The sequence below is a fragment of the Salvelinus alpinus genome, chromosome 3 (assembly GCF_045679555.1).
Source record: "Salvelinus alpinus chromosome 3, SLU_Salpinus.1, whole genome shotgun sequence".
Lineage (NCBI taxonomy): Eukaryota > Metazoa > Chordata > Actinopteri > Salmoniformes > Salmonidae > Salvelinus > Salvelinus alpinus.
In genome coordinates, this window is record NC_092088.1 from 12,184,121 (window position 1) to 12,208,373 (window position 24,253).

General features: G+C 43.4%; 1 protein-coding gene across 1 annotated transcript in view; it reads right to left on the reverse strand.

Annotated features, from left to right (window-relative positions):
- The window catches only part of LOC139570030 (voltage-dependent T-type calcium channel subunit alpha-1G-like), a 253,614-nt gene that overhangs the window by 81,407 nt on the left and 147,954 nt on the right, over positions 1-24,253 (reverse strand). The window contains 1 exon segment of the mRNA XM_071391473.1: positions 12,286-12,470. Within this exon segment, the coding sequence (XP_071247574.1) occupies positions 12,286-12,470 (185 nt within the window).

Here is a 24,253-nt window from a genome sequence, read left to right on the forward strand (position 1 = left end):
TGTATGGGAACAATAACATCAGTTAAATAAGTGTATGGGAACAATAACATCAGTTAAATATGTGTATGGGAACAATAACATCAGTTAAATATGTGTATGGGAACAATAACATCAGTTAAATAAGTGTATGGGAACAATAACATCAGTTAAATATGTGTATGGGAACAATAACATCAGTTAAATAAGTGTATGGGAACAATAACATCAGTTAAATATGTGTATGGGAACAATAACATCAGTTAAATAAGTGTATGGGAACAATAACATCAATTAAATATGTGTATGGGACCAATAACATCAGTTAAATATGTGTATGGGAACAATAACATCAGTTAAATATGTGTATGGGAACAATAACATCAGTTAAATAAGTGTATGGGAACAATAGCATCAGTTAAATATGTGTATGGGACCAATAACATCAGTTAAATATGTGTATGGGAACAATAACATCAGTTAAATATGTGTATGGGACCAATAACATCAGTTAAATATGTGTATGGGAACAATAACATCAGTTAAATATGTGTATGGGAACAATAACATCAGTTAAATATGTGTATGGGAACAATAACATCAGTTAAATATGTGTATGGGAACAATAACATCAGTTAAATATGTGTATGGGACCAATAACATCAGTTAAATATGTGTATGGGAACAATAACATCAGTTAAATATGTGTATGGGACCAATAACATCAGTTAAATATGTGTATGGGAACAATAACATCAGTTAAATATGTGTATGGGATCAATAACATCAGTTAAATATGTGTATGGGAACAATAACATCAGTTAAATATGTGTATGGGAACAATAACATCAGTTAAATATGTGTATGGGAACAATAACATCAGTTAAATATGTGTATGGGACCAATAACATCAGTTAAATATGTGTATGGGAACAATAACATCAGTTAAATATGTGTATGGGAACAATAACATCAGTTAAATATGTGTATGGGAACAATAACATCATTTAAATATGTGTATGGGAACAATAACATCAGTTAAATATGTGTATGGGAACAATAACATCAGTTAAATATGTGTATGGGACCAATAACATTTGATTTGAATTGTTTGATTTGATTCGGTCAGGTGTGCTGCATAGTTGGGACAAAATCATCAGTACCTGCGACACTCCAGGAACAAGGTTGCCTTCCCCTGACCTACGGGGTGAGGGGTATGAGGATAGAACCCAGGTAACTACATCATCTACAGGGTGAGGGAGTATGAGGATAGAACCCAGGTAACTACATCATCTACAGGGTGAGGGAGTATGAGGATAGAACCCAGGTAACTACATCATCTACAGGGTGAGGGAGTATGAGGATAGAACCCAGGTAACTACATCATCTACAGGGTGAGGGAGTATGAGGATAGAACCCAGGTAACTACATCATCTACAGGGTGAGGGAGTATGAGGATAGAACCCAGGTAACTACATCATCTACAGGGTGAGGGAGTATGAGGATAGAACCCAGGTAACTACATCATCTACAAGGTGAGGGAGTATGAGGATAGAACCCAGGTAACTACATCATCTACAGGGTGAGGGAGTATGAGGATAGAACCCAGGTAACTACATCATCTACAAGGTGAGGGAGTATGAGGATAGAACCCAGGTAACTACATCATCTACAGGGTGAGGGAGTATGAGGATAGAACCCAGGTAACTACATCATCTACAGGGTGAGGGAGTATGAGGATAGAACCCAGGTAATTACATCATCTACAGGGTGAGGAAGTATGAGGATAGAACCCAGGTAACTACATCATCTACAGGGTGAGGAAGTATGAGGATAGAACCCAGGTAACTACATCATCTACAGGGTGAGGAAGTATGAGGATAGAACCCAGGTAATTACATCATCTACAGGGTGAGGGAGTATGAGGATAGAACCCAGGTAACTACATCATCTACAAGGTGAGGGAGTATGAGGATAGAACCCAGGTAACTACATCATCTACAGGGTGAGGGAGTATGAGGATAGAACCCAGGTAACTACATAATCTACAGGGTGAGGGAGTATGAGGATAGAACACCCCTGATAATTACATAATCTACAGGGTGAGGGAGTATGAGGATAGAACCCAGGTAACTACATCATCTACAGGGTGAGGGAGTATGAGGATAGAACCCAGGTAACTACATCATCTACGGGGTGAGGGGTATGAGGATAGAACCCAGGTAACTACATCATCTACAGGGTGAGGGAGTATGAGGATAGAACCCAGGTAACTACATCATCTACAGGGTGAGGGAGTATGAGGATAGAACCCAGGTAACTACATCATCTACAGGGTGAGGGAGTATGAGGATAGAACCCAGGTAACTACATCATCTACAGGGTGAGGGAGTATGAGGATAGAACCCAGGTAACTACATCATCTACAGGGTGAGGGAGTATGAGGATAGAACCCAGGTAACTACATCATCTACAGGGTGAGGGAGTATGAGGATAGAACCCAGGTAACTACATCATCTACAGGGTGAGGGGTATGAGGATAGAACCCAGGTAACTACATCATCTACAGGGTGAGGGAGTATGAGGATAGAACCTCCCTGATAATTACATAATCTACAGGGTGAGATAGATGAGCCCAAACACACAGATGACAGGAGGGGAGACAGAGAGGATACATCAATAAACAACATGGCTAACACTCCTGACCCCCGCCACCCTGGCATTTTGGAACGGTCTATCTTCCCTCTGAGCCTCGTAGTGACAGGGGAGGGGGGGTTCGGGGCTGCAGCTGGTTTGTGGTAGAGCTAAGTTGAAATAAGGCGACGTAAAGGTGACGTAAGGTGACTTAAAGGGAACATTTAAGTGCTAACAAAAACTTTGGGCCAGTAACCGAAATGTTGCTTGTTCGAATCCCTGAGCCGGCCAGGGGAATTATCTGTCGATGTGCCCTTGAGCAAGGCACTTAACCCTCATAAGCCCCAAAAAATTGTCAAAGACTCCAGTCACCCAAGTCAGACTGTTCTCTCTGCTACCAAACGGCAAGCGGTACCGGAACGCGGTACCGGAGCACCAAGTCTAGGTCCAAATGGATCCTTAACAGCTTCTACCCCCAAGCTATAAGACTGCTGAACAATTAATCAAATGGCCCAACAGACTATTTACATTGACCCCTTTTGTTTTTACACTGCTTTTACTCAATGTTTATTATCTATGCATAGTCACTTTACCCCTACCTACATGTACAAATGACGTCGACTAACCTGTACCCCCACACATTGACTCGGTACCAGTACCTCCTGTATAGTTATTGCTATTGTATTGTGTTACTTTTAGTTTTTTTATTACCTTAGTTTATTTAGTTCAAATTTTCTTAAGTCTATTTCTTGTACTGCATTGTTGGTTGAGGGATTGTAAGCAAGCATTTCACTGTAAGGTGATACACCTGTTGTATTCGGCGCATGTGACAAATAACATTTGATTGGATTTGATTGAATTGCTCCTGTAAGTCGCTCTGGATAAGAGCATCTGCTAAATGAATAAAATATAAAATGTGAAGCCTCAGTTGAGGTCGTGGAGTTGATGGATGAGAACAGCAGTGTGTGTGTGCACAATTAAACAAACTGATGCATTATTCTGTCAAACACACACACACACTCTCTCTCCCAGAACCTCCTCTATGCTGTATAACGGCATCATTGACATTCCTAATGAGGAAAACACACTCAAATGCACTGTTAGCTGGGACAATTGGAGTAGTTTGTAGGATCGTTTTTTTCTTCTCTACTTGTGGTCCTTTGTGGCTCCGTTGGCAGAGCATGGCTCTAGTAATGCCAGGGTTGTGGGTTCGATTCCCATTTTTATGTTTTCCATTATTTAACTTCTTCAGGCTAGAAACAGTATTCGGAAGTTTGGATGAATGAGGTGCCCAAAGTAAACTGCCTGTTACTCAGGCCCAAAAGCTGGGAAATGCATATAATTGGTAGTATTGGATATAAAACACTCTGACGTTTGCAAAACTGTTAAAATAATGTCTGTGAGTATAACAGAACTAATATGGAAGGCAAAAACCAGAGGACAATCCATCCAGATTTTTTTTTCAGCTCACCTGAAAAAGTGAATGGGAATATAAAAGGAAGTCTTCCCAGATTGCAGTTCCTAGGGCTTCCACTAGATGTCAACAGTCTTTAGAAGAGTTTCATGCTTGTTTTTTGAAAAATTAGTGGCTCCCATTTTGGCTGTAGTGTTTGTGCGCGTACTTCATTATTTATCTCCGGTAATGGTCTCCGGTATTCTCCGTCTTAAATTGTATAGTTTATTTACATAATAGGGTACCTGAGGATTGATTAGGAACGTTGTTTGACTTGTTTAGAAGAAGTTTATTGGTAATTTACGGGATTCATTTTGTATGCATTTTGAACATTAAGTTCAGAGTCAAGCGCACCATTGAAACTAACTTTTTGGGGATATAAAGAAGGACTTTATTGAACAAAAGGACAATTGTTTATGTAGCTGGGACCCTTGTGATTGCAACCAGATGAAGATCTTCAAAGGTAGGTGATTTATTTTATCGCTATTTCTGACTTTCGTGACGCATCTGCTTGGTTGGAAAATGTATGTAATGCTTTCGTGTGCGGGGCGCTGTCCTCAGATAATCGCATGATGTGCTTTCGCCGTAAAGCCTTTTTGAAATCTGACAAAGCGGCTGGATTAACAAGAAGTTAAGTTTCTAAATGATGTATGACACTTGTATTTTTATGAATGTTTAATATTATGATTTCTGTCATTTGAATTTGGCGCTCAACAATTTCACCGGATGTTGGCCAGGTCGGACAGTAGCGTCCCAATGATCCGCAAGAAGCTTTAACTAGGCAAGTCAGTTAAGAACAAATTTGTAATTACAATGACAGCCTACCCCGGACGGCGCTGGGCCAATTGTGCGCCACCCTATGGGACTCCCAATCACAGCCGGATGTGATACAGCCTGTATTCGAACCAGGGACTGTAGTGACACCTCTTGCACTGAGATGCAGGGCCTCAGACTGCTGTGATACAGCCTGGATTCAAAGCATGAACTGTAGCGACACCTCTTGCACTGAGATGCAGTGCATTAGACCGCTGCGCCACTCAGGAGCCCCTGGGGGACTAGTAAGTAAATGTATCTACTCACTACCTAAGTTGCTCTGGATAAGAGCGTCTGCTAAATTACTAACATTTTGTTATTTAACCATGTAGGCTAGTTGAGAACAAGTTCTCATTTACAAGTTTGATGAATGTATGAAATGAAGACATGAGAAAGAGGAGTTAAACTCTGTGAGGAGTTAGATTAACAGAAACTCTTCCTCTGCCTGTAATGTCACAACAGACAGAGAGGTATATCTGACAGAGAGGTGTGTGTGTGTGTGTGTGTGTGTGTGTGTGTGTGTGTGTGTGTGTGTGTGTGTGTGTGTGTGTGTGTGTGTGTGTGTGTGTGTGTGTGTGTGTGTGTGTGTGTGTGTGTGTGTGTGTGTGTGTGTGTGTGTGTGTGTGTGTGTGTGTGTGTGTGAACCATACACACTCCAGTGCTTCAGGGGAAAACACAGACAGACTCATGTTTAATTCACCCACTCTTCTCTTTTCCTGTCCTAAAACTAAAGCTTCTGAACTGACAAACTGAAAAACACACAAATAAATCACACAAGTATTATTTTGTCCAATTCTCTGGTTGAACCCTCCAGATAATTACATCATCTACAGGGTGAGGGGTCATGTTTTGTGCTATATTTTTTATGTGATAAAACATTGATCTGCTTTTTAGCTATTAATGCCACAGTGCTTTGTAAAGCTTTGATATTCTCCATTATTTTAATTTAGTCCTATGAGATTCCTGCCACACAAGCTCCGTTCAGAATCCATGTTATGAGTATCTCTAGGGTTTCCACATATACAGTGCAGTGCTGTATACAGTAAGCCCTCGTTTTCAGAGCTTTGCTTGATCAGAAGTTTACTTTCCTGTCAAACTAACTGAACTTTCTCTGAGACGGCCTTCAGTACAGCACAGACTCCCAGGCAAGCATACTAATATTGTGGCATTTTCATGCTCCTCTCCTCTCCTCTCCTCTCCTCTCCTCTCCTCTCCTCTCCTCTCCTCTCCTCTTCTCTCCTCTTCTCTTCTCTTCTCTTCTCTTCTCTTCTCTTCTCTTCTCTTCTCTTCTCTTCTCTTCTCTTCTCTTCTCTTCTCTTCTCTTCTCTTCTCTTCTCTTCTCTTCTCTTCTCTTCTCTTCTCCTCTCTTCTCTTCTCTTCTCTTCTCTTCTCTTCTCTTCTCTTCTCTTCTCTTCTCTTCTCTTCTCTTCTCTTCTCTTCTCTTCTCTTCTCTTCTCTTCTCTTCTCTTCTCTTCTCTTCTCCTCTCCTCTCCTCTCCTCTCCTCTCCTCTCCTCTCCTCTCCTCTCCTCTCTTCTCCTCTCTTCTCTTCTCTTCTCTTCTCTTCTCTTCTCTTCTATTCTCTTCTCTTCTCTTCTCTTCTCTTCTCTTCTCTTCTCTTCTCCTCTCCTCTCCTCTCCTCTCTTCTCCTCTCTTCTCCTCTCTTCTCCTCTCTTCTCCTCTCTTCTCCTCTCTTCTCCTCTCTTCTCTTCTCTTCTCTTCTCTTCTCTTCTCTTCGCTTCTCTTCTCTTCTCTTCTCTTCTCTTCTCTTCTCTTCTCCTCTCCTCTCCTCTCCTCTCCTCTCCTCTCCTCTCCTCTCCTCTGCTCCCCTCCCCTCCCCTCCCCTACTCCCTTATTCTCTCCTCTCTTCTTCTTTCGTCTGAGTATCAGGGTTTGAAAGCTAATTAATACCCTCAAAGGATAAATTATTAATGTAGTATTTCCTGATCAGAGCGATAATCTGCAGTGTTTGTAGGTGGGAGGAGAGAACACCAGCTCAGCATTTCTCTGTCTCCCTCTCTTTATCTATCCCTGTTCACACACAATTATTATTTATATATTTCTTTGTATATAGTTTCAAATAAGGGTTATTTGGCTTTTAACCATAGCAGAAAACTTTTTGATTCTACTGTTCAAATCACTTTTTTTGGGGTATGGGGGGGGGGGGGGGGGGGTTCTACAAAGAACCATGGTCATGAGGTTCTAAATGGAACCTGTATGGTGCAATAAAGAACCTTTTCCTAAGGTTCTATAAAAAAACATGAATAAAAGGTTCTATATAGCATCAAAAAAAGGGTTCCGCTATGGTTACAACCCTTTATGGAGAATGGTTCTATAAAGACATGTCGTTAATCTGGTTCTTTGCAGATACTTTTGAAGACCCATACATGGTTTATTTTTCTGATTAGCCATATAATATATATATATTTTTATTCAATAGGTGTTATTATTGTGTTAATTGACAAGTTGAATCTAGTGAACTACCTCTGGAACAGCTGGGGGTCCCTGAGGAGGGAAATGAGAACCTCTGACTGATTTAGACAACACTTCTTAAATGACACAAGGCCATACATGAGTCTTTCACAAGACATCATCACCAGCCATAGTTATATATAACATGTAATAGCATGACACCACAGATTAAATAAACTGGACTGAGGCTCTCACTCACAGCTGCACAAACAGAGCTGAGAGCAAACCTCCCCTACATTTTAATTATCACTAAAAGAGCAAAGAACCCTTTTGTGAACTATAAAGAACCATTGAAGAGCTCAAAAGGTTCTTTGAGTCAATATGGTTCCAAATAGAACCACTAGCCTTCCCAAACCCTTGAGGAACCCTTTTGTTAGTGTTCTCCTCCTCCCTTGATGTCTCTCTCTTTCTTTCAGTACATAAACCCCATAGACAGTACATCAACCCCCTAGACAGTACATAAACCCCCTAGACAGTACACAAACCCCCTAGACAGTACACAAACCCCCTAGACAGTACATCAACCCCCTAGACAGTACACAAACCCCCTAGACAGTACACAAACCCCCTAGACAGTACATCAACCCCCTAGACAGTACATCAACCCCCTAGACAGTACATCAACCCCCTAGACAGTACATCAACCCCCTAGACAGTACACAAAACCCCTAGACAGTACACAAACCCCCTAGACAGTACATCAACCCCCTAGACAGTACATCAACCCCCTAGACAGTACATCAACCCCCTAGACAGTAAATCAACCCCCTAGACAGTACACAAACCCCCTAGACAGTACACAAACCCCCTAGACAGTACATCAACCCCCTAGACAGTACATCAAACCCCCTAGACAGTACTCAAACCCCCTAGACAGTACACAAACCCCCTAGACAGTACATCAACCCCCTAGACAGTACATCAACCCCCTAGACAGTACATCAACCCCCTAGACAGTACACAAACCCCCTAGACAGTAAACAAAACCCCTAGACAGTAAACAAACCCCCTAGACAGTACATCAACCCCCTAGACAGTACATCAACCCCCTAGACAGTGCATAAACCCCCTAGACAGTACACAAACCCCCTAGACAGTAAACAAACCCCCTAGACAGTAAACAAACCCCCTAGACAGTACATCAACCCCCTAGACAGTACATCAACCCCCTAGACAGTACATCAACCCCCTAGACAGTACACAAACCCCCTAGACAGTACATCAACCCCCTAGACAGTACATAAACCCCCTAGACAGTACATAAACCCCATAGACAGTACATAAACCCCCTAGACAGTACATCAACCCCATATACAGTACATCAACCCCCTAGACAGTACATAAACCCCATAGACAGTACATAAACCCCCTAGACAGTACATCAACCCCATAGACAGTACATAAACCCCCTAGACAGTACACAAACCCCCTAGACAGTACACAAACCCCCTAGACAGTACATCAACCCCCTAGACAGTACACAAACCCCCTAGACAGTACACAAACCCCCTAGACAGTACATCAACCCCCTAGACAGTACATCAACCCCCTAGACAGTACATCAACCCCCTAGACAGTACATCAACCCCCTAGACAGTACATACACCCCCTAGACAGTACACAAACCCCCTAGACAGTACACAAACCCCCTAGACAGTACATCAACCCCCTAGACAGTACATCAACCCCCTAGACAGTACATCAACCCCCTAGACAGTACATCAACCCCCTAGACAGTACACAAACCCCCTAGACAGTACACAAACCCCCTAGACAGTACATCAACCCCCTAGACAGTACATCAAACCCCCTAGACAGTACACAAACCCCCTAGACAGTACACAAACCCCCTAGACAGTACATCAACCCCCTAGACAGTACATCAACCCCCTAGACAGTACATCAACCCCCTAGACAGTGCATCAACCCCCTAGACAGTACACAAACCCCCTAGACAGTAAACAAACCCCCTAGACAGTAAACAAACCCCCTAGACAGTACATCAACCCCCTAGACAGTACATCAACCCCCTAGACAGTGCATCAACCCCCTAGACAGTACACAAACCCCCTAGACAGTAAACAAACCCCCTAGACAGTAAACAAACCCCCTAGACAGTACATCAACCCCCTAGACAGTACATCAACCCCCTAGACAGTACACAAACCCCCTAGACAGTACATCAACCCCCTAGACAGTACATCAACCCCCTAGACAGTACATAAACCCCATAGACAGTACATAAACCCCCTAGACAGTACATCAACCCCATATACAGTACATCAACCCCCTAGACAGTACATAAACCCCATAGACAGTACATAAACCCCCTAGACAGTACATCAACCCCATAGACAGTGCATCAACCCCCTAGACAGTACACAAACCCCCTAGACAGTACATCAACCCCCTAGACAGTACATCAACCCCCTAGACAGTGCATCAACCCCCTAGACAGTACACAACCCCCCTAGACAGTAAACAAACCCCCTAGACAGTAAACAAACCCCCTAGACAGTACATCAACCCCCTAGACAGTACATCAACCCCCTAGACAGTACACAAACGCCCTAGACAGCACACAAACCCCCTAGACAGTACATAAACCCCATAGACAGTACACAAACCCCCTAGACAGTACATCGACCCCCTAGACAGTACATAAACCCCCTAGACAGTACACAAACCCCCTAGACAGTACACAAACCCCCTAGACAGTACATCAACCCCATAGACAGTACATCAACCCCATAGACAGTACACAAACCTCCTAGACAGTACATAAACCCCCTAGACAGTACATAACCCCCCTAGACAGTACATAAACCCCATAGACAGTACATAAACCCCATAGACAGTACATAAACCCCCTAGACAGTACATAAACCCCCTAGACAGTACATAAACCCCATAGACAGTACATAAACCCCATAGACAGTGCATAAACCCCATAGACAGTACAAAAAACCCATAGACAGTACATAAACCCCCTAGACAGTACATAAACCCCCTAGACAGTACATAAACCCCATAGACAGTACATAAACCCCATAGACAGTACACAAACCCCCTAGACAGTACATAAACCCCCTAGACAGTACATAAACCACATAGACAGTACATAAACCACATCAGCTATACAAACTATATCAAAGAAAATGACTTGGACTTTTGATTTATGTTCATCTGATGGGTTTATATTGCTGGGGACAAACACAGACATGTGCACACACACAGACAGACACAGACACAGACACAGACACAGACACAGACACAGACACAGACACAGACACACACACATGAATAAAGCAATCCTAGTCTGATGACAGGAATAGTAGATTCCATTTCACTAGAGGTTAGGGATCATATTTGAGAGGGGTCAGGTAGGAGATTGAAGTGGTTATCCTCAGCATTTTGTGGGTAAATCGGGCAGGAAAAATTCCTATTAGATTTTTGTGCTTTCCTGAGATGCTAATAAATATTTGAGTTAAGGCCGGTAGAGCTTCACGAGAGGAAAGACAAGATGCAAGGGAAGAACAAACACACGCGCTCACAATGAGCCGCATGACAACAAACACACAGACAGGCCATATATCAAGCATTTCGCTACACTCGCATTAACATCTGCTAACCATGTGTATGTGACAAATACCATTTGATTTGATATCATACAGACATCTGAGGGAAAAATGTTACTTATCAGAAACATTGTTGAGGCTTCCCTTTCACACACACACACACACACACACACACACACACACACACACACACACACACACACACACACACACACACACACACACACACACACACACACACACACACACACACACACACACACACACACTACTCTTCTACGCCTCATGAACCATTCTCTGAGAAAGAAGAGGCCGATAGAGAAAGTCAATAAATAGTTTTCCCATTTTAAAGTGAGTTCCCTTATTCCACGGTTAAAAACCACACACTACCATTCACGTACATGCTGTAAGTAGCTTCAGCTGTTCCAGGCCTCCCTAGTGGGAGATATGTGATGTTGGTACACTACACTGGAAGTGGGGAAAGTCACACTGTAAGTCTGGTAGATGTACTGTTTTTGGAAAAAGGAATATTAGTGGTAGAGTGAGGAGGCCTGCACGTGTGTGTGTTCCAATGCATGTGTTTGTGTGTGTATACGTGTGTTCTGTGTGTATGAGTGTGTTCTGTGTGTATGAGTGTGTTTGTGTGTGTATACGTGTGTTCTGTGTGTGTATGAGTGTGTTCTGTGTGTATGACTGTGTTTGTGTGTGTATGAGTGTGTTTGTGTGTGTATGCGTGTGTTCTGTGTGTATACGTGTGTTTGTGTGTGTATGAGTGTGTTTGTGTGTGTATGAGTGTGTTTGTGTGTGTATGAGTGTGTTTGTGTGTGTATGAGTGTGTTTGTGTGTGTATGAGTGTGTTTGTGTGTGTATGAGTGTGTTTGTGTGTGTATGAGTGTGTTTGTGTGTGTATGAGTGTGTTCTGTGTGTATGAGTGTGTTTGTGTGTGTATGAGTGTGTTTGTGTGTGTGTATGAGTGTGTTTGTGTGTGTATGAGTGTGTTCTGTGTGTATGAGTGTGTTTGTGTGTGTATGAGTGTGTTTGTGTGTGTATGAGTGTGTTTGTGTGTGTATGAGTGTGTTTGTGTGCATCCGTGCGTTGGTCATGTGTGTATGAGTGTGTTCTGTGTGTATGAGTGTGTTCTGTGTGTATGAGTGTGTTCTGTGTGTATGAGTGTGTTCTGTGTGTATGAGTGTGTTTGTGTGTGTATGAGTGTGTTTGTGTGTGTGTGTATGAGTGTGTTTGTGTGTGTATGAGTGTGTTTGTGTGCATCCGTGCGTTGGTCATGTGCGCATGTTTGTGTGTGTGTGTGCCAGCGTGTGTGTGTGTTCCAATGCACGTGTGTGTGTGTATATAAAACTCACCGTAGTGGCCTGAGCGTCCGTAGCAGGCGCAGCACCCGGAGCATACCCAGTATCTTGGGGCTGCTGTTGGATACCAATGAGACAAGGATGTCTATGGCTGAAATCATCACCAACATCCCGTCTAGAAGGTTCCAGCTACTCCTCAGGTAGGCCTTATCACCAAACAACCAGCCCAGCGCAGCCACCTGAGAATAATCACAGACACTGCCATTAAAGCCATATAGTCTACGAACTTACATTCACACACAAACAGGTAAACAATAAAGACAACAATACAGACACATATAGTGAAAGCAAATGAGTAAATGAGGTCATCAGTACCAATTTACTTAACATCACTGATAAAAAAATATCAAAAAATATATATAAATAATATATAAAATATAGAAACTGGGATTACAACACTAGATCACAGGGTTAACACTGGACACTCCACGTGTATCCACAGAGTTCGTTAAATCTGCCTCTTCCTACCAGACCCCTGTCATGTGGAATAATCTCCAAGTAACCTTTCATTTGGACTTGTTGTGGTCTCTGGGTCAGGTTAGGAGAAAGGTATTTTATATTGATAAATATGTTTGTTTTGTTTGATTGTTTATTGTGTATATACTATTTGCTATTTAATTGTGTGTTTTACATTGTGTATAATTGTATTTTCTGTATTGTTCCCAGGGCACATTTATAAATGAGACCTAGGTCTCAATGTGTTATTCCCTGGTTAAATAAATAACAAAAAATATGCTGAGCTCGGTTTGTTGTTTTGAAAAACTTTTTTAGTTGAAGAAAAGTTTGTTTACTAGCCTACCTGTTTAATTTGGATCCCGCGAAGCTGTTAGCCTCAGTTGCTGGAACCACTGCTATCTGTCCTGGGATACTGCCAGACCCTGAAGTCTGGAGAGATGTTGCTTGGCACGGTAGGTAGACTAGCTGCTAGCGATCAAGCTTGCCAGGTTTCTTTGACAGTTTTGAACACAGCCTGCAACATGTTTTATTTATTTAAACACATTGCATGCATCTATAATTGCATTTGCGTAGCGAACAGTTGAGAATATGTGTTTTTAGGATTTCCACACATGTGGAAATGTCTTAAGCAGGGTGTGGAAGACTTTTGGCCTTTTATAAAATATTTTCTACATTAGCAGAATATGTTTTGCTACCACACAAATGGCCAAATGCACTCCACTGTGCAACGGTCTATTCAGATAGAATGCTGCTTTTTTTTGCGTATTTATAATAATTTGTTTTATCATTATTATTATTATTGTTCTTATATATACATTTTCATAACCAAAACCCTGGTCTTGTAATATCATTACAATGCATTCGGAATATATTCAGACCACTTCACTTTTTCCACATTTTGTTACAGTACGTTACAGCGTTTTTTAAACTTGGATTAAAAAATGTTTTTCCTCATCAATCTACACCCAGTATCCCATAAAGAGAAAGCAAAAACATCTTTATACATTTTTGCAAATGTATCAAAAAAATAAAAAATAAAAAAAATATCACATTTACATACAGTAAGTATTCAAACGCTTTACTCAGTACTTTCTTGAAGCATGTTTGCACGTGATTACAGCCTCGATTGACGCATTTTAGAATAAGGCTGTAACGCAAAACATTCGGAAAAAGGGAAGGGGTTTAATACTTTCCAGATGCACTGTATATATACAGTACCAGTCAAAAGTTTGGACACACCTACTCATTCAAGGGTTTTTCTGAAGTTTTACTATTTTCTACATTTTAGAATAATAGTGAAGACATCACAACTATGAAATAACATATAAGGAAAAATGTAGTAACACAAAAAGTGTTTATACTTATACTTATTCTTCATGTATTCTTCATGTATTCTATAACCCTTTGCCTTGATGACATCTTTGAACACTCTTGGCATTCTCTCAACCAGCTTCACCTGGAATGCTTTCCAACAGTCTTGAAGGAGTTCCCACAAATGCTGAGCACTTGTTGGCTGCTTTTCCTTCACTCTGCAGTCCAACTCATCCCAAACCATCTCAATTTGGTTGAGGTTGGTTGATTGTGGAGGCCAGGTCATCTGATGCAGCACTCCATCATTCTCCTTCTTGGTCAAATAGACCTTACACAGCCTGGAGGGGTTTTGGGTCATTGTCCTGTTGAAAAACAAATTATAGTCCCACTAAGCTCAAACCAGATGGGATGGAGTATCGCTGCAGAATGCTGTGGTAGCCATGTTGGTTAAGTGTGCCTTGAATTCTAAATAAATCACAGACAGTGTCCCCAGCAAAGCACCCATACACCATCACCCCTCCTCCTTCATGCTTCATGGTGGGAACCACACATGCAGAGATCATCCGTTCACCTACTCTGCTTCTCACAAAGACACGGCGGTTGGAACCCAAAATCGCAAATTTGGACTCATTAGACAAAAGGACTGATTTCCACTGGTCGAATGTCCATTGCTAGTGTTTCTTGGCCCAAGCAAGTCTCTTCTTCTTGTTGGTGTCCTTTAGTAGAGGTTTCTTTGCAGCAATTCGACCATGAAGGCCTGATCCACGCAGTCACCTCTGAACAGTTGATATTGAGATTTGTACGTTACTTGAACTCCGTGAAGCATTTATTTGGAATGCAGGTAACACTCATGAACTTACACTCTGCAGCAGAGGTAACTCTGGGTCTTCCTTTCCTGTGGCAGTCCTCATGAGAGCCAGTTTCATCATAGCGCTTGATAGTTTTTGCGACTGCACTTGGAGAAACTTTCAAAGTTCTTGACATTTCCCGGCTTGTCTGACCTTAATGTCTTAAAGTAATGATTGACTGTCGTTTCTATTGCTTTTTTTTTGTTGCCATAATATGGACTTGGTCGCTTACCATATAGGGTTATTTTCTGTATACCCTCCTACCTTGTCACAACATAATAAATTCCACAAATGAACTTTTAACAAGGCACACCTGTTAATTGAAATGCATTCCAGGTGACTACCTCATGAAGCTGGTTGAGAGAATGCCAAGAGTTAGCAAAGCTGTCAACAAGGCAAAGGGTGTTAACTTTGAAGAATCTCAAATATAAAATATATTTTGATTTGTTTTACATTGTTTTGTGTACTACATGATTCAATATGTGATATTTCATAGTTTTGATGTCTACACTATTATTCTACAATCTAGAAAATAGTAAAACTACAGTAAAATCCTTGGAATGAGTAGGTGTGTCCAAACTTTTGACTGGTACTGTGTACAGAAACTCAGAAAAAAACGCCACTTTTCAGGACCCTGCCTTTGAAAGATAATTCGTAAAAATCCAAATAACTTTAAAGATCTTCATTGTAAAGGGCTTAAATACTGTTTCTCATGCTTGTTCAATGAACCATAAACAATTAATGAACATGCACCTGTGGAACGGTCGTTAAGACACTAACAGCGTACAGACGGCAGGCAATTAAGGTCACAGTTATGAAAGCTTAGGACACTAAAGAGGCCTTTCTACTGACTCTGAAAAACACCAAATGAAAGATGCCCAGGGTCCCTGCTCATCTGTGTGAACGTGCCTTAGGCATGCTGCAAGGAGGCATGCGGACTGCAGATGTGGCCAGGGAAATAAATTGCAATATGCGCACTGTGAGACGCCTAAGACAGCGCTACAGGGAGACAGGACATACAGCTGATCGTCCTTGCAATGGCAGACCACGTGTAACAACACCTGCACAGGATCGGTACATCTGAACATCACATCTGCGGGACAGGTACGAGTTACACCAGGAACCCACAATCCCTCCATCAGTGTTCAGACTGTCCACAATAGGCTGAAAGAGGCTGGACTGAGGGCTTGTACACCTGTTTTCAGGCAGGTCCTCACCAGATATCACCGGCAACAACATCGCCTATGGGAACAAACCCACCGTTGCTGCACCAGACAGGACTGGCAAAAAGTGCTATTCACTGAAGAGTAACCGTTTTGTCTCACCAGGGGAAATGGTCGGATTCACGTTTAGTGTTGAAGGAACGAGCGTTACACCAAGGCCTGTACTTTGGAGCGGGATCGATTTTGGAGATGGAGGGTCCGTCATGGTCTGGAGCGGTGTGTCACAGCATCATCGGACTGAGCTTGTTGACATTGCAGGCAATCTCAACGCTGTGCGTTACAGGGAAGACATCCTCCTCCCTCATGTGGTACCCTTCCTGCAGGCTCATCCTGACATGACCCTTCAGCATGACAATGCCACCAGCCACACTGCTCGTTCTGTGTGTGATTTCCTGCAAAACAGGAATGTCAGTGTTCTGCCATGGCCAGCGAAGAGCCCGGATCTCAATCACATTGAGTACGTCTGGGACCTGTTGGATCGGAGGGTGAGGGCTATGGCCATTCCCCCCCGGAAATGTTCGGGACCTTGCAAGTGCCTTGGTGGAAGAGTGGGGTAACATCTCACAGCAAGACCTGGCAAATCTGGTGCAGTCCATAAGGAGGAGATGCACTGCAGTACTTATTGCAGCTGGTGGCCACACCAGATTCTGACTGTTACTTTTGATTTTGACCCCTCTCTTTGTTCAGGGACACATTATTCAATTTCTGATAGTCACATGTCTGTGGAGCTTGTTCAGTTTATGTATCAGATGTTAAATATTATGTTCATACAAATATTTACACGTTAAGTTTGCTGAAAATATATCCATTTGATATTGAAGGGATGTTTCTGTTTTTGCTGAGTTTATATATATATATATAGTGGCGTACCGCAGGTTCGAGGCCTGTTGACAGATGGAGTCTACATCACGTGGCGATGTCTCCATTTGATGGACGTGCCAGGTCTCAACGAGCTCTCCGGCCAGGACTAATTGGGGCTGATTGTGGTTGGTGAGTAATCAAGGAGCTGATTGCTCACCAGCTGGACGAGTCCCATAAAGCTGCCAGAAGGGCAACACACAGGGGTGGGGACTGGGGAAGAGAGGTTACTCCATTTTAGTCGTGCTCAGTACCAGAGATAACGGAGGGAGCTCGGTTTTGGAAGGATGGCCAAGGCCGAAGTGGGCAAGTCTGCTGGCCCCGTTCCTTTCCAGGAACGCCCAAAAGGCGTATTGGGACCTTAACGACGAACAGGTGGCTAACTATGACGGTCTCAAACGGGAGATACTCAGCCGTTACGGGCCCATCGGGTCCAACTGGTCCATGACTGGAGGTTTGTGGCCGATGCCTCCCCCCGAGCCCAGATGAGCGAATTACTGTGCATCACCAGGGGCATGGTTCCTAACTGACCTATCCACACTCTCTATCATAGACAAAGGGTCATGGATCGCTTCTTACGGGCGCTACCCCACGACATGAAGAGGGTAGCCTAGGACCACCTGGGAGCAGTGTAGACACGGCCCTGTTGAAGGGGAGCCGGGCTGAGGGGACAGAAGGACGCCCGCACCACCGTATAACCCGAACCGACAACCAGCGGGGCCAAAGGGCCTTAGACCCGCGGAGACGCACCGGTTTGAGTGTTTAAAAAACTGCAACGCTACTGGGTTTTTCACGCTCAACAGTTTCCCTTGTCTATTAAGAATGGTCCACCACCCAAAAGGACATCCAGCCAACTTGACACAACTGTGGGAAGCATTGGAGTCAACATGGACCAGTGGAAAGCTTTCGACACCTTGTAGAGTCCATGCACCAACGATTTGAGGCTGTTAATTTGTGGAATTTCTTTCCTTAATGCGTTTGAGCCAATCAGTTGTGTTGTGACAAGGTAGGGGTGGTATACAGAAGATAGCCCTATTTGGTAAAAGACCAAGCTCTGTCAGACGTACATCATTCTTCTCACTAGGGCATTCGCATGCTTCGCCCCTGACCTGTGCACAACAGAAAAAGAGAACCGTTGAAGGGACACCTGGTGACCCCATCGTTTGTGTCCCTTCCCCTGGCCATCCAGACCAGGGGAGCATGGTCTGTTACCAGGGTGAAGTGGGTGCCCAACAGGTAATACATGAGTGTCTTGCGTCTAGTCCCATGTCGCATGCGTCCGTCTGGACCAACATAGGTACCTGGAAATTGTGCATTACAAGAATCTGATTGGAGCACAGTGCTTCCTTCAGGCACCTGAATGCCGCTTTGGTCTCGCCCGTCCATTTCACTCTTTTCGGAAGGCGGCCCTGGTTAGATCAGTAAGGGGGAGGCTATAGTCACAAAGTTGGGGATAAACCGGCTGTAGTATCCTGCCAGTCCCAGCAAGGACTTGACCTGTGTGTTGGTGCGTGGAACAGACCAGTCACGTACAGCGTGGACCTTCCTCTCCTGGGGCTTTATGTTCCCCCGTCTGATCAAATACCCCTGGTACTCCAACTCTTCAAACTTTAGCTTGCATTTCTTGGGGTTCGCTGTCAACCTGGCTTGCCTGAGTGCATCCAGTACTGCCTGGAGGTGCGTCAGGTGCTCTTCCCAATCTTGGCTGTGGATGATGATGTCATCCAAATAGGCCACAGCGTACTGTTGGTGGTGTCGGAGTACTCGGTCCATCAACCGGCGCTGGAACATTGGCAGGGCTCCGTGGAGACCGAATGAGAGCACCCAGTACTTATATAAGGCGTTCGGTGTCGAAAATTACGTATTTTCCCGGGAGGAGGCTGCCAATGGTACCTTCCAATATCCTTTCGTCAGGTCGAGGGTGCTGATGTACCAGAACTTTCCCAATCGGTCGATGAGCTCGTCCAACCTCGGCATGAGGTAGGCATTGAATAAGCTGATGTTGTTCACACCCAGGAAGTCATTACAGAAGCGCAGGCTACCATCCGGTTTGTGGACCGACACGATCGGGCTGCACCATGCGCTGTGCACTCTTCGATGACCCCCATCCTCAGCATAGCCTCCACTTCCTGCTTCACAGCCTTCCTTCTGGATTGGGGATCCGGCACGTCCTACCATATCCCTTTAAAAGGCACGTAAATACAGTGGGGCAAAAAAGTATTTAGTCAGCCACCAATTGTGCAAGTTCTCCCACTTAAAAAGATGAGAGAGGCCTGTAATTTTCATCATAGGTACACTTCAACTATGAGAGACAAAATGAGGAAAATCACATTGTAGGATTTTTTATGAATTTATTTGCAAATTATGGTGGAAAATAAGTATTTGGTCACCTACAAACAAGCAAGATTTCTGGCTCTCACGGACCTGTAACTTCTTCTTTAAGAGGCTTTGGATAATGGTAGGCTCTGGATAATCAAATAACATTCAGCTCAGACACCCATAAAGAAAAGACATGGGGTCTTTTCACAGATCCAAAGTCCACAAAAAAATCACGGCAACGCACAATATTATACAGAGCCATGATCGCATGGAACGCCCTTCCAAATACAATTACTTAAGCAAACAGCAAAATGACCTTTATAAAATGGATTAAACAACATCTCATGGAACGGGAGGACTGTGAGGGGACACACACAAACACACGCAAGTATTATTTTTGAGTTGTTGTTTGTATATCATATTTCAAATGTGTGTGACTTTGTCTATCAGTGTTTTGTTACTTGTCCTGTTTTCATGTTTTGTGTTTTTTGTGGACCCCAGGAAGAGTAGCTGCTGCTATTGTCAAAGCTAATAAACACATACAATCCCAGTCAAAAGTTTGGACAGACCTACTCATTCAAGGGTTTATTTGTAATTTTTTCTACACTGTAGAATAATAGTGAAGACATCACAACTATGAAATAACACATATGGAATCATGTAGTAACCAAAATACATTTTATATTTGAGATTCTTTAAAAGTAGCCACCCTTACACATTTGCATAGTAAACATGTTGAAAAACCCTGGAATGAGTAGCTGTGTCCAAACTTTTGACTGGTACTGTAAGTCAAGTGTGATACCAACTTTTGTTATTGAAAAATGTTCTTCCGTATTTCAATCTAAACAACTGACTGAGACACAACAATGACACACAGAAACAAACCGCATCTCAACTAGGCAGCCGGATGGGTCATTTGCATACGGCGCTGTGCCTCACCCGAGTGTAAAGGCATGAATCTATATATAACCAGGCAGTGTCTTACTTAGAGAATGATCAAACCCCTGACAAACAAAGATGTGTCGAGGTTACAAAGCCTTTGGTTCCTATGCCCTTGTGAGTTCCGCCCAGACGTCTGACTTCCTGCGCGTGACGTTAATTAACCTCCCCTGAGTCCCATTATTCCTGGGCATGATTTAAATGTTGTGTTGGTCTGCCCTAAATTTGTATGTGTGTGTCTGTGTCTTTGTCTGTGTGAGCGAGCATGTGTGTATGTGCATGTATGTGTGTTGTGTGTGTGCCACACAGTGTGTGTGTCTGTGTGGGTGAGCCCTGGTGTTACATTGGGTCCTAGAATAGAGATAGAGGTCTTAGTGAGTGACACCTGTGAACTTTCTCTTGCCCTCACCCCTCCTCACCCCTGCCACGAGCCATAGCACACAATTCAAAAGACAGGACATTTGAATATTGGCTAGACATATTATTAAAAGATGTGTGTGTGTGTGTGTGTGTGTGTGTGTGTGTGTGTGTGTGTGTGTGTGTGTGTGTGTGTGTGTGTGTGTGTGTGTGTGTGTGTATGTGTGTGTGTGTGATCAATAGCTTTGTCCATTCATATATACAGTCATTGGAGTTAACGCGCACACACACACACATCTCTCTCGTCATCACAGACCATTGAGCTCACACACACACACACACACACACACACACACACACACACACACACACACACACACACACACACACACACACACACACACACACACACACACACACACACACACACACAAACATATTTTTAAATATGTCTAGCCAATATTCAAATGTCCTTGCTTTTGTATTGAGTGCCATTCATTCCTATGTAAAGACTCAACATTCACGCCAAATGAAGTTGACGGTTAAGATGGCGTCTCATGGAGACATAATATGCAGTTTGAGCTAGTTCAGGAAGTGACGCTGCAGGCTAGCTCAGTACTGCCAGCTCTCATTGGCTAACTCAAGTCGAAGGCCAACCGGTTCACTGCAGGCTAGCTCAGTACTGCCAGCTCTCATTGGCTAACTCAAGTCGAAGGCCAACCGGTTCACTGCAGGCTAGCTCAGTACTGCCAGCTCTCATTGGCTAACTCAAGTCGAAGGCCAACCGGTTCACTGCAGGCTAGCTCAGTACTGCCAGCTCTCATTGGCTAACTCAAGTCGAAGGCCAACCGGTTCACTGCAGGCTAGCTCAGTACTGCCAGCTCTCATTGGCTAACTCAAGTCGAAGGCCAACCGGTTCACTGCAGGCTAGTTCAGTACTGCCAGCTCTCATTGGCTAACTCAAGTCGAAGGCCAACCGGTTCACTGCAGGCTAGCTCAGTACTTCCAGCTCTCATTGGCTAACTCAAGTCGAAGGCCAACCAGGGCACTGCAGGCTAGCTCAGTACTGCCAGCTCTCATTGGCTAACTCAAGTCGAAGGCCAACCAGGGCACTGCAGGCTGCCATTAGCAACTAAAGTATCCTTATAACATCTTCTGTGTGTGATGAAAAACATATTTGTTTCAAGGACATACATCGGGTGAATTAAAAGCAATTATTGGTATCATGATTGTCTTTGAAACATGTTTTAATTTACATGAAAATTGACCAAGAAGACGGCCATTTTTCCTTTCCCTACAATTGGAGATTCTGTTTTCTGTTAACAATACCGTGGTCGGCCTTGAACTTCCGAGCATTTAATGAGAAGGGGTAGTCGTTCTCCCCTGGATCGCTCCCATTCAAGAGTGTGTGTGTGTGTCTCTGTGTGTGTGTCTCTGTGTGTGTGTCTCTGTGTGTGTGTCTCTGTGTGTGTGTCTCTGTGTGTGTGTCTCTGTGTGCGTGAGACTTACTCAGGTATCACACGGGAAGTCTGCTTTCTTAAAGGCTTTGTATCTGTCTTTAATGAGAGTGAAACAGTAGAGCTGAAGATCAATCATTTGGAGGTGGGCCGTGTCCTGAAGGCCCAGTACAGTCAAAAACGTGATTTTCCAGTGTTATACACCCCTTCAAAATGTGTGGATTTGGCTATTTCAACCACACCCATTGCCTGAAGGTGTATAAAATTGAGCACACAGCCATGCAATCTCCATAGACAAACATTGGCAGTAGAATGGCCTTACTGAAGAGCTCAGTGACTTTGAACGTGGCATTGTCATAGGAGGCCACTGTTCCCTGCTAGAGATTCCCCGGTCCACCCTTAGTGCTGTTATTGTGAAGTGGAAACGTCTAGGAGCAACAACGCAAAGTGGTAGGCTACACAAGCTCACAGAATGCAACCGCTGAGTGCTGAAGCGTGTAGCACATAAAAATCGTCTGTCCTTGATTGCAACACTCACTACCGAGTTCCAAACTGCCTCTGGAAGCAGCGTCAGCACAATAACCATTCGTCGGGAACTTCATGAAATGGGTTTCCATGACTGAGCAGCGGCACGCAAGCCTAAGATCACCACGCGCAATGCCAAGCGTTGACTGGACTGGTGTAAAGCTCGCCGCCATGGGACTCTGGAGCAGTGGAAACGCTTCCACTGGAGTGGTGAATATAGGTCCAAAAGGCTCCTTAATTTCTACACCCAAGACAATTAACCAATTGGCCACCCGGAATACTACATTGACCCCCCTCCTCCTTTGTTTTTACACTGCTGCTACTCGCTGTTTATTATCTATGCATAGTCATTTTACCCCTACCTACATGTACACATTACCTCGAATAACCTATACCCTCGCACATTGGTAGTGGTAGTCTCGTTATGTACCTGTATATACTATATATAGTATGTATATAGACTCGTTATTGTTATTTTATTGCTTTACTTTTGTTTATTTAGTAAATATTTTCATAACTCTATTTCTTGAACTGCATTGTTGGATAATTAAGGGCTTGTTAAGTAAGCATTTCACGATAAGGTCTACATCTGTTGTATTTGGCGCATTTGACAAATACAATTTGATTTAATTTGATTTGATGATTCACTCTTCACCATCTGGCAGTCCGACGGACGAATCTGGGTTTGGCGGACGCCAGAAGAACACTACCTGCCCGAATGCAGGGGCGCAACGTTCACTGGGGACATGGCCCCCACATTCTGAAATTGCATTTTTGTCCCCCCCAGTTTTATCATTGGAATGTGATACAAAAATGAGGCAGCGGTGTGCTTTAGGACCATGCGGACGCCTCCGAGGAGTCGGGTAAGCTGTTTGGAGTGTTTATCCGCCTGGATAAAAAAAAATATATATATATATACGTATATATATATATATATATATATATATATATATTTATATATATATATATATATATATATATATATATATATATATATATATATATATATATATATATACACATATATCCCCCCCACATCTAAAACCAAAGTTGCGCCCCTAGTGCCAGCTGTAAAGTTTGGTGGAGGAGGAAAAATGGTCTGGGCTGTTTATCATGGTTCAGGCTAGGCACCTTAGTTCCAGTGAAGGAAAATCTTTCCAGGAAAACACTGCAACATACAATGACATTCTAGACAATTCTGTGCTTCCAACTTTGTGGCAACAGTTTGGGGAAGGGACTTTCCTGTTTCAGCATGACAATGCCCACGTGCACAAAGCGAGGTCCATACAGAAATGGTTTGTCGAGATCAGTGCGGTGGAACTTGACTGGCCTGCACAGAGCCCTGACCTCAAACCCATCAAACACCTTTGGGATGAATCAGAACACAGACTGCGAGCCAGGCCTACTCGCTAACATCAGTGCCCGACCTCATTAATGGTCTTGTGGCTGAATGGAAGCAAGTCCCAGCAGCAACTTTCCAACATCTTCCCAGAAAAGTGGAGCATAGGGGGGACCAACTCCATATTAATGCTCATGATTTTGAAATGAGAAGTTCGACAAGCAGGTGTCCACATACTTTTGCAGTGTCCACATGTAGTGTATATGTTTCCACACTATGAGGTTGGAATAATACTGTGAAATTGTGAAAATGATGATAATGTCATTTTAG